This window comes from Dysidea avara, chromosome 10, assembly GCF_963678975.1.
Source record: "Dysidea avara chromosome 10, odDysAvar1.4, whole genome shotgun sequence".
NCBI lineage: Eukaryota > Metazoa > Porifera > Demospongiae > Dictyoceratida > Dysideidae > Dysidea > Dysidea avara.
Genome location: NC_089281.1, coordinates 27,603,586 through 27,620,124, shown reverse-complemented (window position 1 = coordinate 27,620,124; position 16,539 = coordinate 27,603,586). Strand labels below are relative to the sequence as shown.

Sequence of the window (16,539 nt, the reverse complement as noted above, 5' to 3'; positions counted from 1 at the left end):
TTTTAATACCCTGCATCTCATGCATTGCTTCTCCTGTATAGCTATATGAGTCATGCACAATAAGTCCAGCAATAAGTTTTCAAGTTATTACAGAATTTTTCTGCAATAAATTTTTGTGTTGGCATCCAATGTTCGCTATCAGGTACAATTTAGAATAACTTATCTGTTGTGCTACAAGGCAAAGGCTTTGTGTAAGGTCAACAATAAAACTTCTTTTGGCTACTGGCATGCACAGCAGGTGTCAGTCTCATGAAAACCATGGGAGTACACTTGTTGAAATTTTGTGTGCAAATTCTGTAATGTAAACTCCAATGGGGTATATGTCTCACCATGCTGCAATACATGTCATCAGCCAGCTATGAAATTTTTACAGTAAAATCTGTTTCTATTCTTAACGCCAAAATTTCCTGATCATTTTGGATGTGTTTGCATGGGGATTACCATGGAACCTATTAATCAGGATACTTGAAAATGAGAACATCTGTGTATTCTGGACACTTGCATGGTCCTAAAGTATCCCTTAACATGTAAACTGACCTGAAAAATTAGGACATCCTGATATAATTATGGTTGATAAATCAATTATAGCTAATCAGGGCACTTTTGGTCGGTCCCAAGGTATCCTTAATACACAGGTTTGACTGCATTACTATGGCCAGTTTAGACGGGTGACCTTATTATACAGTGAAGTAATTTCTGATGGCTTTGTTAGTGTATATTAAGCAAGATCATTTTTTGTGTGTGCATGGTGAGGCACACAGTGTAAAAAGCTGACCTTGGGCATTTGTACTTCTATTTGTAGTGACATCAGGACTTTTAAAAATTCCATTCCATTGTGCTGTTTATACACTCTCAAAATGATGGATACTTTCATGCATTCTTCTTATTTACAGATACAATGACAATGATATAGACAAACTAGTGCTCTACCAATGCAGAAAAATACCTACCGATCCGATACCAAAGCCAAAGAATCTAGCTAGTTGATAGCTAATTACTAATAATTGCTCTATAATTTTGTGCTTGCTTGTTCATGGCTATGGCTATATAGAGTCACATTATAGTGCCTATATTTATTTGTCTTCCAAGTTAGGTATGCATGACTATACTATTTGTGTATTAGGATTTTTATTTTGCAGTGACTGTTCTATTAGAGTATCTTAATTTTTCATGCAAAACGTGATAAGTTGCATTTGCTTGACTTTAAACAAAGCAAATCCTGCACCTTTTATGCTAGAATACGATTTCCAACCTGTTGTCACAAGTTATGCTAGTATAGCATTATTATGTTGATGATGGGTGGGTCTTAATTGTAGTGTACTACCCTGCAGGACTCTGCAGACCAGTACCAAAACAGCTACAAATTCGATGGAATACTAGAGAAGTTACAAGTAATAGTTGTAACATAGTCTGGTGGTGTCCACCCCTTCACAAAAAGAGGAAGGGTCTGATCACTCTAGCATTCAAAATGTGTGGTGTATTACAGAAAACAGGTAACACCAATCAGATTGTGTTGTTGGTAATTACTAAATTATTGTGATGTTTATTTTGGAGTTACCATTAGCAATTCCACAATTCCATAAATTTTGCATAAAATTTTCTCCGTTTATCTTCCATTGGAGAGTTGCCACAATCGATTCGTTGCTGTACAAGTGATCGATCAAACAATTGGATCATTTCTAGGGTTTCTGGGGGCAAGGGATACGATGGTACTGTTTTTTCCTGCTACTGTGCTACAGATATGTTCGTGTGGTGCTTCATGCCAATTATAAGATTATTTTGCAATATATCTACCACAATTTTATGTTCTCTTTAAAAGAAATGACCTGGCACATGTTAGTTACACAAAGGTGAACATTTTTGTCCATGTAATTTTCAATATTACTATGCTAAAAGTCAGCGAATTTGCAACACAAGTAGTTTATCTGTTTGGTGCACCATTTTGGTAGCTATCAAGGAGCTGTACATTAAGAATAAAAAATATAAGCAGCTATAAATCAACAGTACAACTGCTTGCTTTCCATGCACATTGTATTTTTGGGTGGAGGTGACTGGTACAGAGTGTTTGTACTCCACCATGTGTATGCTGTTGTGCCATCTGTAAGATGCTAAAATGCATGTAACTATTTAGTGGTCTTCTATAATATGTAGAAGAGTGTGTCACGAAGTTTTGTGAAGATGCTGCTTGTAGTTGACAATAGGGTATTCTTTAAAAGAACAAAATATGGAGGTAGTAAAAGGTGTCTTGTTGGAACTGATGTACTCGCGTACTTGTGATGCTGCCTAATCAACATGGAAAGTATCTTTGGTTGTGTTAGCAGCCGTTTGTTAACCTACTTCTAGAACAACTTACCTTGTATGGTTGTTAGCCTCCCCAAAGTTGGCTCCGAGTGTGGCACTTGGCCGGAATCTGGGTGGCCTGCGGATCAAGTCACGATGGGGTTGGCTTTTTTTAGCCCTTCTAGGTATTTGTCCCATTTCACTTTAGGATATTTAGCTCAAAGATTTTCGCTTAGGCTCCTAGGCTATGGGTAAACACCTCGAACAGGCTCTGCCTTCTGTGTACACCCTCCAGTGCCTAACTGGTAAAGTAGATAATAACAATAACGTTAGATGTGCAATTCTTGCTGCCATTTTTGTGATGTCATTGTTTAATCACATTCCATAATTACAACTCTATAATGCTTGAGTGACCAAACCCTTCCTCTTTTTGTAAAAGGATGAGTGCCATCAGACTAGTTGTAACGCGGCCATGAGGACGTATGTATCAGGCAAAAGCCCGAATTCCCGTGTTACAGCTAATATGTAACACTTCCAATCTCATATAGACTTTCAGCTTCCTGCATGGATAGTGTACAGTTGTAATAGACACTTTGTAATGCTTGTATTTTTTGGTTACAGGTGAAAAATGTTGTTTTCGACAAGACGGGCACACTGACACATGGACGACCTATGGTGACACGAGCTGCCACTTTCGTCAACGACTCTGTCTGTCCCAAGGCAGTGTTCCTGGCAGCAGTTGGTGCCGCTGAGGCCAACAGTGAGCATCCATTAGCTAAAGCCATCACTGAGTTTGCCAGTAATGTGAGTTAGAAACTACATGTTAAAGGATTGTCTCATGAATGTTTAACTGATACATAGTATAATGTATAGTTTAGTGGAGCCAAAACTTTTTTGGTCCACAGTCACATTGAAGCATGTGAGATGCCATACAAATTTCCAAGAAATTTAAAATGGCTATAGACTGGTTTAATAATGTGGGACTTTCTACTTAGCTTGCTGCAAAAGGATGCAAACCAATGTATAGTGAAAATTAACTGCTCATAAAATTTCTTAAATTAACTGCTTTAAAGTTACTTAGTAATCTTGCTACAATGTCTTAGGAGCTGAAATGTGATGTTCTTGGCTACTGCGAAGAATTTCATGCCTCTCCTGGTTATGGGCTGTCATCAACTATCATGGGAATGGAAGTGTTTGCTGAGCTAGAAGAAGACTTGCCAAATATAGAGTGTGTTGTGGACCAATTGTCAGCTGGTGCTGATGGCAAGAGAGTTGAAGAAGGAGGTGGGGCTATTGGTCTGCAGAGGCTGCATGTGCTGGTGGGGAACAGGGAGTGGCTGAAGCAGAATGGATATGAGATCACAACTGAGGTAGAAACACTGCTAGCAGAAAATGAGAAGACCGGACAAACAGTGGTACTAGCTGGGATAGAAGGTGATTTTCCATTACCATGCGACAGGAAATTTTGACAAAAGAAAAAGTTGATGAATTTGATGAATGAAATAATTTAGTCAACTTTAAATTTTCCAAACCTCAATTAGCGCCTTCAAAAGCCTACGATTTCACGATTTTGTATTTTTGTCAACACTTAATTCATCGATACTGATGAAGTGAGGATTTGTCAACTTTTCCTTCCATTTCCTGTTGTACAGTATGTTTCATATCACTGTTTTGTGTGTATATGTTTGTGTAGTGTGCGCGCACACAGAAACACCCACTCACAAAACACAAAAAGAAGTGGCCTAGCTAAGCAAGACCTGTGTTTTAGTGATTTTATTGCATTTCATTTGTAGGGGTGTTAATGGGGCTGTTTGTGATGGCCGATACCATTAAACCTGAGGCACCAGTAACAGTTACTACATTACAGCGAATGAAAATGGGTGTATATCTGCTGACAGGCGACAACCGACACACAGCTCAAGCTATTGCCAGTCAGGTAGTGAATATCACACTGCTTAAAGTTTCTTAGTTTACTAGAGTGGTATGTCCCCAGTATATGGAACAGTTAATAAGTTGTTATTTTAGTAGCTTTTCAGTAAACCTGCATTCACTGATGCTTTACTGAGAGTTTAAAACTTAGTAAAACAATATGTTCCATATACTTAAAGTTATTGATATTTTACTACCAGTATAACTGGGTACAACTACAGTAAAGTAGCTTAACAAATTAGTAAACTAACAACCTTTAAGCAGTGTCACAGTTTGTTGTTGTGTAGTGAAGTAACTGTAGAACTATATAGGTATCAAATAGTACGGTAGTACTGTTTAAGTAGGGATCCCCCAAAAATGATGTACACTGCCTAAAATTCCACCTTTAAAAATCATCCTAGAGACATCTTACATGACGAAAATCACCTTTACGGAATAATATTAGTCCATCTAACATCAAATACAGATTAAAACAAGAAAACACTAATAGGCAGCCGGATATAGAATTTTTTTTAAATTGCCAAAACTCAGATTTTTGCCTGCTTGCCCTGCCCTGCCCTGCCCTGCCCTGCCCTGCCCTGCCTGACCACAGTCGCAAGCCTAGAAGCCAAACAAAGCAGCGCATGGCCACCATTTTATGCTACAATAACAAACTCTCCAGTGGGATGTGCCTTTTGGGGTTCCGACAAGTTTGTGCCCTCTACGCCTTGTCTTCCCTTTTTATCTTCAATAAGGTTAATAGTCTTCTTGTTGCTGCAATGAAACCATATCAAGGTGTTAATTTTCCCTATCAACACTTTCCTTGAGCAGCATATTTAGAACTCCACAATAGATTCAATGCCACACCTATTAATTAATTGATGTGATCTTGGTTGATTAATAATGACTGAGCACCGAGGCCATACCGCTTAACAATCTATCACGATGACACACCCCATTATTATTGGCCTAGATGTATTCATAATGCTAGTACAACAAAAATATGAAATAGTGACATAGGTGAAAGGCTGACTCGAGATACTCTAATACAGCAGTTACTAATAGAGCAGTCACACATGTATAGCTGTATGCTATAACAATAAATCAAACAAACTAGTTATATTTAAAATTATTAATTCAAAAATGAAGTAGGGATCCAAACGATAAAAAGTATAGTGAAGCGAGAGATGAATGATGGTATTACAGCATAGCTTGGTGGGAAAATCCCTACTTTGGCATTGAACAAAATGATTGTTATAACATGCCAATGTAACCACTGAGCTATGCTGTAATACCATCATTCATCTCTCTACTTCATAATAATTTTTAATGTACTAGTATAATATTAGCATATTAAGCATGTATTGAAAACCTAAAGTTCTGTATATTCATGTAAATTTAAAAACAGGGCAGGTAATTTCTAGTGCATATTGAAACTAGCCATTGGGATTGCGAACCTAATAAAATTTACTGATTTTAGCGGAATTCTGCATATCTACCGACATGGTAAGGTCAAAAACGTACAAGAAACCCACTAAAAGTTGGCTTAGGAAACATGGTGTCTGTTTATATAGGCCTACAGAAACTAGAACAAAGCTATTCTAAACTACATAACTTACTCATGCGGCACTTTCTCGAAGCAGTTCTCCTTAACTTTTGTCTTTAAACTGAATGGTCCGCTCTAGGGCAACAACTCTTCATACAATTCCCTTGAATTACTGAAGTATATTATTCATGTACACAATGTTCCAGACGGTTTTTTGTGTTTAGACTAATTAGTTTAAGGTAAATTCCCATAGTCTTGGTAAAAGGTGAATCCCACAATACATTACGCATTGGGCAAAATGATGAACCAGGTTCAGAAACTGTGCTGGGCCCATGTATCCGCTGCAGCTACAGCCTTGAAAATAAGGTGGAGTATTCCTTAGAGGCATGTGAGTAATTATCAGATCGTTTTTTGTGGGTACCACTACGTAATGTTGTGGGTACTTCAAAAATACACGAAAACCAGTGTTTTTACACCATTTTAAGCATTTTACGTATTTTTGGGGGCATGTCCCTTTCAATATTAATGTATTGATTATTAACCAAATAAGTTCAATATATATGGCTTTAACTGTGAGCATTGGTAATCCCATGTTTTATCATGAGAAGTGTTATAGGCTCAATACTTTTTGTGTATACTAAATTGTTCACTAAACTTTCCCAATCCTCAAAATCTATTGCCATGAAAATCTCTAACTTATTAGAGGAGTGGGTTTGTACAGAAGACCACTTTCACATATAAAATAACATGTAACACTTTCACACCTCAGATCAAAGAAGCCGCCTGGGCTACATTTTGTATGTAGCCCAGCTAGCCAGGCTACATATGAAATGTAGACTGGGCTACAACTGGGCAGTGATTATATAGACATTGAGGCCGAAATCGATTGTGGGGATCGATTAATACTTGCGTGATTAAGATGCACGACTTGGATTTTGCCATAAAAACCACTCAGACGGAGAGCGTTTTGTTATCCTTGCCATCCTACAAGTTGAAAAACGTTGGGCTAAGGTGAGAACTAATGCTATAGCTTATTCACTGATCATTTCCACACGTTTTCGAAATACGGACATGCAGAGTTGGGATAGTTACTTCAGAAAAGTAGCTAGTTACTAGTTACACGTTACTTTTATCCCATGTAACTTAGTTACAGTTACAGTTACTTTTCAAAAGGTAACTAAGTACTCTAGTTACTAGTTACTTTCGTAGTATTAATTATGACTTGTTTTTTGCTTTTGTAACATGAATTTTGCTCAGATATACATCAGTAATGGATGCAATACATATGTGCACTTGAAATAACAATTCTGTGGCTATTTCAAGTCAGCTTTAATTATTGCTACGTCTTTTACTCATAGAGAACAGTACACAGAATCTGTCTACTTAATGTGGCTGTAGCATATATGGCACAAAAATTTAAGTGTTCTTACTTTTAAAGCATAATTAGTTACAGTTATAATGTAATTATTGTAATTAATTACTATTGTAACTTAGTTATTTTTTCAGACAATTACTCCTAGTTACAAGTTACTAGTTACAAAGTAAGTAACTAGTTATATTACTAGTTACTTTAAAAGTAATCCGTTATGTAACTTAGTTACAAAAGTAACTACGTAGTTACCCCAACTCTGCGGACATGTGCCCATTACGAAGCTACCACTCTGCATGGAGTAACAGTGGCAGATCTAGGATTTTTAAAAGGGGGTTTCTGAAAGTTGGTATATAGCTGAATAACGCAGCTGATGACATTTCTCCAGAAAATTTTGAGATTTTAGAAGCACTGAGATAGGATTTTAGGCTACTTTTAGTTAGCAATTACAATAAATCCAATGCAGCTAACTATAGGGCAAAGATCGTGACTATAAGCTGTAGCTTTGATTGCTCTATTAGAGTAGTTACTTGACTGCTCTATTAGAGTATCTCGATCGTTTTTAATGCGGTGGGAGATGAAAAGTGAAGTGTTGCTGAGGATTTATGGTGTCAGTTAGGTGTAGCTGCATGCATACTACTGAAATACAGTGGTATATAGCTGTTTGATATGACAAATTGTCAGTACAACAAGGTTTATGTATTTAGACTTCTACTGAGCTAAATTTAAAAGGGGGTTTCTGTCGAAACCCCAGAAATCCATCTAGATCCGCCACTGAGTAAACACTGTACAAGCAAGCTTATCTGTCTAGGCCTTTAGTGAACTCCATACTTTTTCCATAAACGATTCAATAGCACTGATTAAAACATTAAACTCGTGTAACCGAAATTCTCCATGTTATATCTAGGATATGTCCGTTCATCGTAATCAGAACATACTAGCTGCTGACCCATAAGTTCAATGTACTAGCTGCTGGCAACTATACATACTAGCTGCTGGCAACTATACATACTAGCTGCTGGCAACTATACATACTAGCTGCTGGCAACTATACATACTAGCTGCTGGCAACTATACATACTAGCTGCTGGCAACTATACATACTAGCTGCTGGCAACTATACATACTAGCTGCTGGCAACTATACATACTAGCTGCTGGCAACTATACATACTAGCTGCTGGCAACTTAAGTTCAATATCTTGAAGTGCAAGCATATGCACCTTGGACCGATGCATCACTATGAGCCATATTATTTGGATGGAACAGTTATTGACAATATTGATTCTTACAAAGACTTGGGCATTATTTTGGACCACCAGCTTAAGTTCCACCTGCATACCACAGAGGTTGCTGCAAAAGCTAATCAATTACTAGGATTAATTAAGAAATCTTTTGATTATTTAGATTCTGATATGTTGACTAAATTATTTACAGTTTTTGTACGTCCAACACTTGAATATGGTAACGCAGTATGGGGGCCTTTCTTTGTACTTGATCAAAGGAAAGTGGAGAAAGTCCAACGTAGGGCTACACATTTATTGCCATCATTAAGAGATAAACCGTACGAAGAGAGACTAGCAGCGCTACAGCTACCATCCTTGGCTCACAGGCGTCATAGAGGTGATATGATACTAGTGCTGTGAACCTGCAGAGTTTACTAAAACCAGTTATTGGAAGGTGAATAATTGGATATTGACTGGTTATTGTCTGATTGTAAATTTGCAGACATTATGGTACTAAACATGCCTGTTGGAAGCCTTAGGGTGGTACCAAAGTGATCATCAACATCCTGCCTTACAATAACAGCTATTACAATCACAGCTATTACAATCACATGTTTACACATTCTTTGAGGTTATGTTATGATGTTAACACTTGTCAGCAGGGGTAATTTATGGTTTACCAAGTGGGTAGGCAAAACCAGTTTAAAGGCTTCTTAGTCAATAATTGGCTTGACCTAGACAATACCGGTTAATAACCGGTTTTTCCATACTGGTTCGCAACACTATATGATACTACTTTACAAGATTAGCAATAACTATTTTAATTCAGATTGTTCCACTCTATATACCTACTCCGATACCACCATTACAAGGGGACATCAGTTTAAGCTTTTCAAATGTCACTCAAGATTAAACTGTCGATCAAAATGTTTTTTTAATAGGTTAATTAATGATTGGAACGCTTTGCCTGCAGTTGTAGTCAACGTAAATTCTGTAAATAATTTTAAATCCTTATTAGATAATTACTTATTTGATTCGAGATGTACTTTTGTATAATGGTTAATTATACTATTGTGTGCAGATGTGGTATACAGGCTGTGCCTTTACCAGTACTTTAATCGTAATCGAAAATTTTAGGTATGCATATATAATACATCCAGTGGCTGCAATCGTATTGGCTTGGGTGATTGATCACCCTGTACAGGCTATCAGCCTGATAAGTGTTACATATTAGCTTTAACACGGGGAATTTGGGCTGTGCCTGGTAGAGATGTACCAATAATTGGATCGGTTGCCGATATGGAAATTTCTACCATATCGGTAATCGGCACAAACGCTCTGAGAACCGATTTCGCTGCCGATAGTTTACATGGCAAATATGAGTACCATCATTTGCAGTAATGAAAAACCTTTTTGCCCACTACAAACAAATAGAAAGCCTTTCCATAAAAGCGGTAAGTTATGAGAAGCCATATGACTGCGCATGTAAGTACTACTATTTGTGTTAAAATATTCTTACCCAGATCTTCTGAAAACGGTAGGTGTTACAATAAAGAACTGCACCACAGGAAAGCTAAACTGATAATCTGTGTATAGTAGCCATCTTCAAAACACAGAGTGATCTGGACAGACAAGGGAGCATGTATTAAAATATTTGTGGTACCTAATTGTCTGGGTTGTGTAATAGAGGCCATACCAACCAAAGGTGACCAGTGCCTTATAGTTACATCACTTCTGTTTTCTCTAAAAACCATAAGAACATGCATCATGCAGTAGCTATACATCTGTATAGTTTTATTTTACATTTTACAGATTATAATCAGATCAGTACAATCGGTATCGGCTCTTTTAGGTACAGATTAATCGGATATCGGTACAACTGAAAAATCCTTATCGGTACACCTCTAGTGCCTGATATGTATGTCTTCTGCCCTCGGGCAGTCGGGCATACATATCAGGCAAAGCCCTCATGCCCGTATTACAACTATTACTTAACTCATGATTCTTTAACACAACTACCATGTTTTTGCAGGTTGGTATTCCTGCTAACATGGTGTTTGCTGAGGTCCTGCCATCCCACAAGCAGAATAAGATAAAAGAACTGCAAGAGGGGGTAGGACAGAAGGTGTGCATGATTGGTGATGGAATCAATGACTCACCAGCACTAGCTCAAGCAGATGTCGGCATTGCTGTAGGTACTGGCACTGACATTGCTGTAGAGGCAGCTGACATAGTTTTAATAAGAGTAAGTGTATACAATGAAACCCCTTAAAAGGGCACTCTGAAATATATGGACAATCAGGACACTTGTCCATGGTCCCATTGGATTAGTGTTATACCCCAGGACACCTCATTCTTTAACATAGTCCCAAGGTGTCCAGAATAGAAGGGGTTTCACTGTAATTACACTAGTGAAGTGATAACACTGTTGTACAGGACAATCTAACTGATGTGGTGACTGCTATTGACCTGTCAAAGACTACAGTGCGACGTATCCGAATTAACTTTCTCTGGGCTGTAGCGTACAACATGGTGGGTATTCCCCTAGCAGCAGGTGTGTTCGTCCCCCTAGGGGTGACCCTACAGCCATGGATGGCAAGTCTAGCTATGGCATTGTCATCTATATCTGTCGTGTGCAGCTCCTTGCTTTTGAGATGGTTAGTATTGTAATTGTATGTATATGTGTGGTGATCATGTGCTTTTTCTCTGTAGCTACCGAAAACCTCAATAGGCAGCTATGTAACACAATTAATTAAGTTTGTTTTCAGTTCTGTATAATAAAATAGGTCATAAAAGTTGCCTTTGCATAATTGTATGGTGTCACTATCAAATTTCATGTTTGTGCAGGTGCGTCCAAATTTGTGTGTGTCCACTAAGTGTATGTATATCTGCTGGTATTTTAAACATATAATGCAGTTAGTATGGCTAGTAGTTTCGTTCGTGGTAGTATCCCAAATGTGTCCTATAGAGATAGAGCAGTGCAACTATACTACCAGCAGGCAGGACACTAATGATGCTGTGATTGAGATGTCATCTCAGCTATTGTGGGCACCCCTATTGAGGAAGAAAGTGATAGAGAATTTGTATGAGATTGTTTCCACTGGGTTAGGCATCTATGCCACCTCTGAAGGCTTTGTTCACTTCTAGGATGCAGTTACTGAGATCACTGTGGCTAGTTTACAAGAGTATCTCTCACTATTGTCTCACTGAACAGCTCAATGCTGGTCAGAGATTGCATTGGCTTAGTTCTTACTGTTAAATATTAATATTGTTTCAAGTCTCATTGTAGGCCTTCTAAAACTTCTGCCACAATCATTACAAAGAACAGATTGCTCAGGGACAATGCTAGCTTGGGAAAAATGGTCACATGCATATCTTACATTTGTGTTCAGCTAATCCTCTACTCTGGAACCAGCACCCACACACACAAACAGTTACACATGCATGCATGTACACCCACATGTACACACACGCACACACGATATTAAAGTATACAGTCATGTGGGTAGCCACTACTAATCACTAATTCCCTTGTGGTACTTGTAAAAGGACTTCTTCAAATAAACCATCACAGTAATTGTATCATTGGGATCAAGATACCCTACAATGAGCATGAACCCTATAATTAGAGCCACCACCCTAATACAACAGTCTTGTGTATATTAATGTATTAGTATTTCATAAACTGCTGAATCAAATTCAACTCCAGAGGATCAGTTCACCCTATAATTTAGGCAAATCTTCCAAAAGTCTCCACAGATGCCTATTTTCCATTGTGGTAAGTAGTTGGCTTAGCTATGTGATGAAAGAAGTATATATATATATATATATATATAACTAGCTGTGGTACCTGCCCTTCGTGCAGGTTGATCCTTAATATTATGCCTTCATGCAAGTGATGAGTATTGTATTGTAACACTTAACCATACATGTATTGCTGTAACAGCTAAATACACTCTAGTGGCCATGTCTTTGATCCATTTAGCTTACCAACTGTAGCACTAATTGATGCAGTAGACATTCAAGTTTGTGTACTCCTTTGTACATGACACACGCACATGCTTCCATATTCGTAACTAATAAAACAAACTACAAGTGTACAGAGTCATAACAGTTGAATACACAGTGAAGTTGAATTAAAGCTAAATTATAATCATAAGCCCAATGCATTATGTAAGAAAAGCAAGAGTGTTTTTTTTTGCTGGTGGGAAAAATGAAATCTAATAATTATAATAATACCTACAGTTAAACAGTATTGTACATAGTATGAATGGCTAGCCGCTTAAGCCAGTTTCACTGAGTGTGGTTCTCTATCCAAAATTCACCTATATTCATTAATATAATTATATTGTTCATTAAAAATCAAGAACTTATCATTATGTACGTCAGAACGTCACTCCTCTCTATTAGAGTGTTCCATCTGATATAATTATTATATTGGACATTCAAGTCAAAGCCATGGCTAAATAAGCTATTTTATGCAACTGTAGTCCTAACCTGAGACTGGGGGGAGGTGGGGAAGGCTTGTGTGACAAACTGCCAGTACAGCCTAGGAAAACTGTAGAGAGATTTCTGACTAACTAGCTATAGGGTCTGGAACATATATACTCCCCCAGGGAAATATTAAATCTGGAAGCAATTTTAGAGCAATGATAAGTAATTAGGCTGAAGGAAACGAATTTGAATTACGTATAATTACATGCATGCAAGCCAGCCTTGTTTTAAGTTATATTGTAAGAAAATTTAAAAGTAGTTGGATTTTTTTTGAAAATGGCTAACTCACCGTGATGATTGCACTTTTACCTGTAGTAAATTGTAAGAATTAAGATGTACAAATAGCCCAATCACCATTTGTGACTGAATTTTGGAATATCACCCATATGGGTGTGCATGAAATAATTAGAATTTTCACATTTAGTGGGTTGCTAATAAGAGCAGAACAAATTAAGTTTTGAAAATATTTCTAGAATTTTCTTGTAATGTAGGGTATTTAGAACCATCAACAAGTAGATTTGCACTATAAAGTTTGTGATTTGATCATTAAAATTATTTTAGGTGTCAAATGCACCCATATGGGTGATTTTCCAAAATTCGGTCACATTTACAACTAGCCAATAGAAAGTCATTATTTTACTAGTTAGCTTTTTGGCCACAACTATTAGCCACTGCCTTGTGAACCACACAAACATCAGTCTTTCAAGGCTAGTGTTCAGTGCATGCTAATACAAAAGTATATTTTAAAGTGTCACATAAGTACTTAAAATTTATACAAGCGATTGTTTGCAGCATACAATGATAGGTGAAAGACTATATATACTGCAGTTTTATACTTAGCCTCTATGTTATAGCCACAATGGTAAGAGATCTGTGCCATACAAAAACTTAAATAACAACATATGGCTTTCATTGTAGTCTTGTAACAGTCTGCAGTCTCCAACAACAAACAATTTTCTATTTGGGAGCATTTTCTTCAAATTGCTCAGAATATCTTTCGATTCAATCTTTGAGCCATCTTCATCATGTATAGAATAAACTGTAAGAATTATCAGTGTCATCAGCTCTGGAGAGTTCTTCACAAGACTGGTAACTCCTTTAACAGTTGCCGATTTCATGGAAAAGACTACATGTACTAATCCACCATGAGCTGAAATTGTTTCCATGAATTCATCAGTAAGATCAACCTGATCTGCAATGCACAACTGCTGCAAAGTGGAGTGGTACATAGATGACAGTGAAGCTCGTACAGAGATGCATGATAAACATATAAGCTCTTCACAACTGCTGATAACATCTTGGAGAACAGTAGACTCAAAGGCATCTTCTATCCTACAGTACTTCAGCACTGGGAAATAGGACAAAAGTGACCACCAAATTTCATACTTACTATCACCTTCAAGTATCTCATAAATATAACAATTGTCTAATTGCAATGCTTGTAAGCTAGAGCACTTCTCAAATAAGCTACAGAGGCGTTCTTCATATGAATTACTGTAGATAAAAGGATGGAAGAGACATGCTTCCAGAAGTAGGTGTGTCAACTTCATATCACTTAATATTTCCCACAATTGTAGTTGATTCTCCACCGCAGCAATTGATATTAATGCCAGATTTAGTCCGCGAAGATCACGACAACATTGGGCAACCATACGAAGACCTTTTAAACTCATTAAACAACAATAATTACCCTGTAGACTAAGACGCTGAAGATTGGGACATGCCACAGCTAATTGCTCCAAGTGTCCAGAGAGAAGTGAACTGGTGGAGTCATTGCAATATGGACAATCAAACTCTGTGACACTATTTAAACTATTAACAGTCTTATTCAGCATACTATCACGATAACTGGAAAACGCATCCCAGCATGCAACCTCTGCTCTATAATAAACTTTCCCATCACAGACACAGTCAGTCAATATCAGAAGATCCCAATCCAAGCCCAATATCCCAAACCAGCTAGCTTTCAGGAATGGCAGAGAAGCTGTTTGGCCAAAGTTCACCTGAAAGTGCGGTAAAGAAGGAAAAAGATTTAGTGGAACTTTTAAAATGTTATACAGTTTAAAATGAGATATGTTCTTTTTTGGTAAATAATTAATGGCGGCACTATGAATTATGAGTGGGTTTAAAAGACCAACTTTAAACACGGAGCTAAATGTTATCCATTCAGACAAAACAAGAATTAAAATAGATGGTGAACAACCTTCAGATACCCAATTTTCTAGTAATCTCAAATTCACATCTTCTGACACATGTAATGTAAGCTTTTCCAGCCCACTGATAATGAATGGCTTGACTGCTGTACCCAAGTTAACTTCTAAATGTGTTAAACTCTCCATGTGCTGTACAGCAGTTTTGAGTTTCTCAGAGTCTAATTTAGTTCCTGGTGATAGACTGAGGTGTGTCACATTGCTACAATAACCCAACATTTCAAACAACGTCAAAGGTGTCACGTGATCAGGAAATGCCAACCATTTAATACAGACCCCACTAGTCTCCAACACGTTCATCACAGCACGTTCTTCTCGACAGTCATATAGTGGCCATGTAAACTCACTCCATAGTGATGGTGTTTCGGTCACAACTCGCAGTCTCTGTGAAACGTACCGTAACTTTACTTTGTCACGTGAAGAAAGTAAAAAGGACACGATATAAACTAAAATCTCTACAGGAAGGCTCAAAATTGTCAGTGGCATTATTTCAGTGGTTCCATCTCGGGCTCAGAATGGGCTGCTTTAAACGGGCTACTTTCCACAGGTCGTTCCCAAACTGAAGGCGCGAAAAAACTATGACGACCGGTCACGGAAATTTGCGGGAACCCGGAAACTCCCTCCCAGTTAGCTCACTGGACTTCAATCATTTTCTCTATCATCTGTACATGCACGCTATACTCAATACTAAGTGCTGTATATTGTAAATGAATAAAGTGTTGAACTGACCCCCAATTTTCGGATCTAAATTAATAATTTTATGCACATTGCACATTAAGGTAAGTGCGCCTAATTCCGGACAGTTCCTAACTCCAGACACTTCCAATGTTTGGCATCATATCTCCAAAACTATCTACAGCATTTACTTGAAATTTTAGGTGATTAATGCTTCATATACAATGATGCTGTAATCCTAAAATCAGCTTAAAAGTCCTGCTAGTTTTTCTAAACGAGGTGATTATTTATTGCCGTGTGTGGCAAAATTATCAAAAATTCTTCGATAATCGCTGTTTATTCCCAAACTCAAATAGCTATCTGGCTGATTTTTATACAGTGCAGAGGGCCAACTATGACTTACCATTGTACCAAGTTTCGTTTGCAAACAATCAGCCAAACACTTGCTATGGACGATTTTGTAAGAGCCAGTTTTATTGGAGCTGCATAAATATTTTCGTAAATACACCTAAATTTGAAATACTCATAACTCGGCAACGAAAGGTACTATGACTCTCAAAATCGAGTATGAGGTGGGCAATAGATGCACGTTTAACGTGGCGGCGTTTAAAATTCGAAATCAACTTCGGAAGTGCTGTATCAGGCGTGATAAAAAGTGTCCGGAGTTAGGAGCATGCGCGAATTTACACATAGTTGAATATTGGAGTGCAGCTCCTCGACGGATGGAGATATTTTGATGAAACTTGCATGACTGATGCACCATAGGATAGGCTTTATCACCATATTTTAAGGATTGAGAAATTCGCTTGCATGGCGGAGTTAGAGCACCGAA

General features: G+C 37.7%; 1 protein-coding gene across 1 annotated transcript in view; it reads left to right on the top strand.

Moving 5' to 3' along the window:
* LOC136236206 (copper-transporting ATPase 2-like) overlaps nucleotides 1-11,162 on the top strand; it is a 39,620-nt gene extending 28,458 nt beyond the window's left edge. Inside the window, exons 13-18 of the mRNA XM_066026330.1 lie at nucleotides 2,902-3,084; nucleotides 3,384-3,714; nucleotides 4,074-4,216; nucleotides 10,361-10,573; nucleotides 10,765-10,985; nucleotides 11,041-11,162. Of these exons, the coding sequence (XP_065882402.1) occupies nucleotides 2,902-3,084; nucleotides 3,384-3,714; nucleotides 4,074-4,216; nucleotides 10,361-10,573; nucleotides 10,765-10,985; nucleotides 11,041-11,059 (1,110 nt within the window). The 3' untranslated portion in view covers nucleotides 11,060-11,162. The remainder of the gene's footprint in view (nucleotides 1-2,901; nucleotides 3,085-3,383; nucleotides 3,715-4,073; nucleotides 4,217-10,360; nucleotides 10,574-10,764; nucleotides 10,986-11,040) is intronic.
* The last annotated feature ends 5,377 nt before the right edge of the window (nucleotides 11,163-16,539 follow it).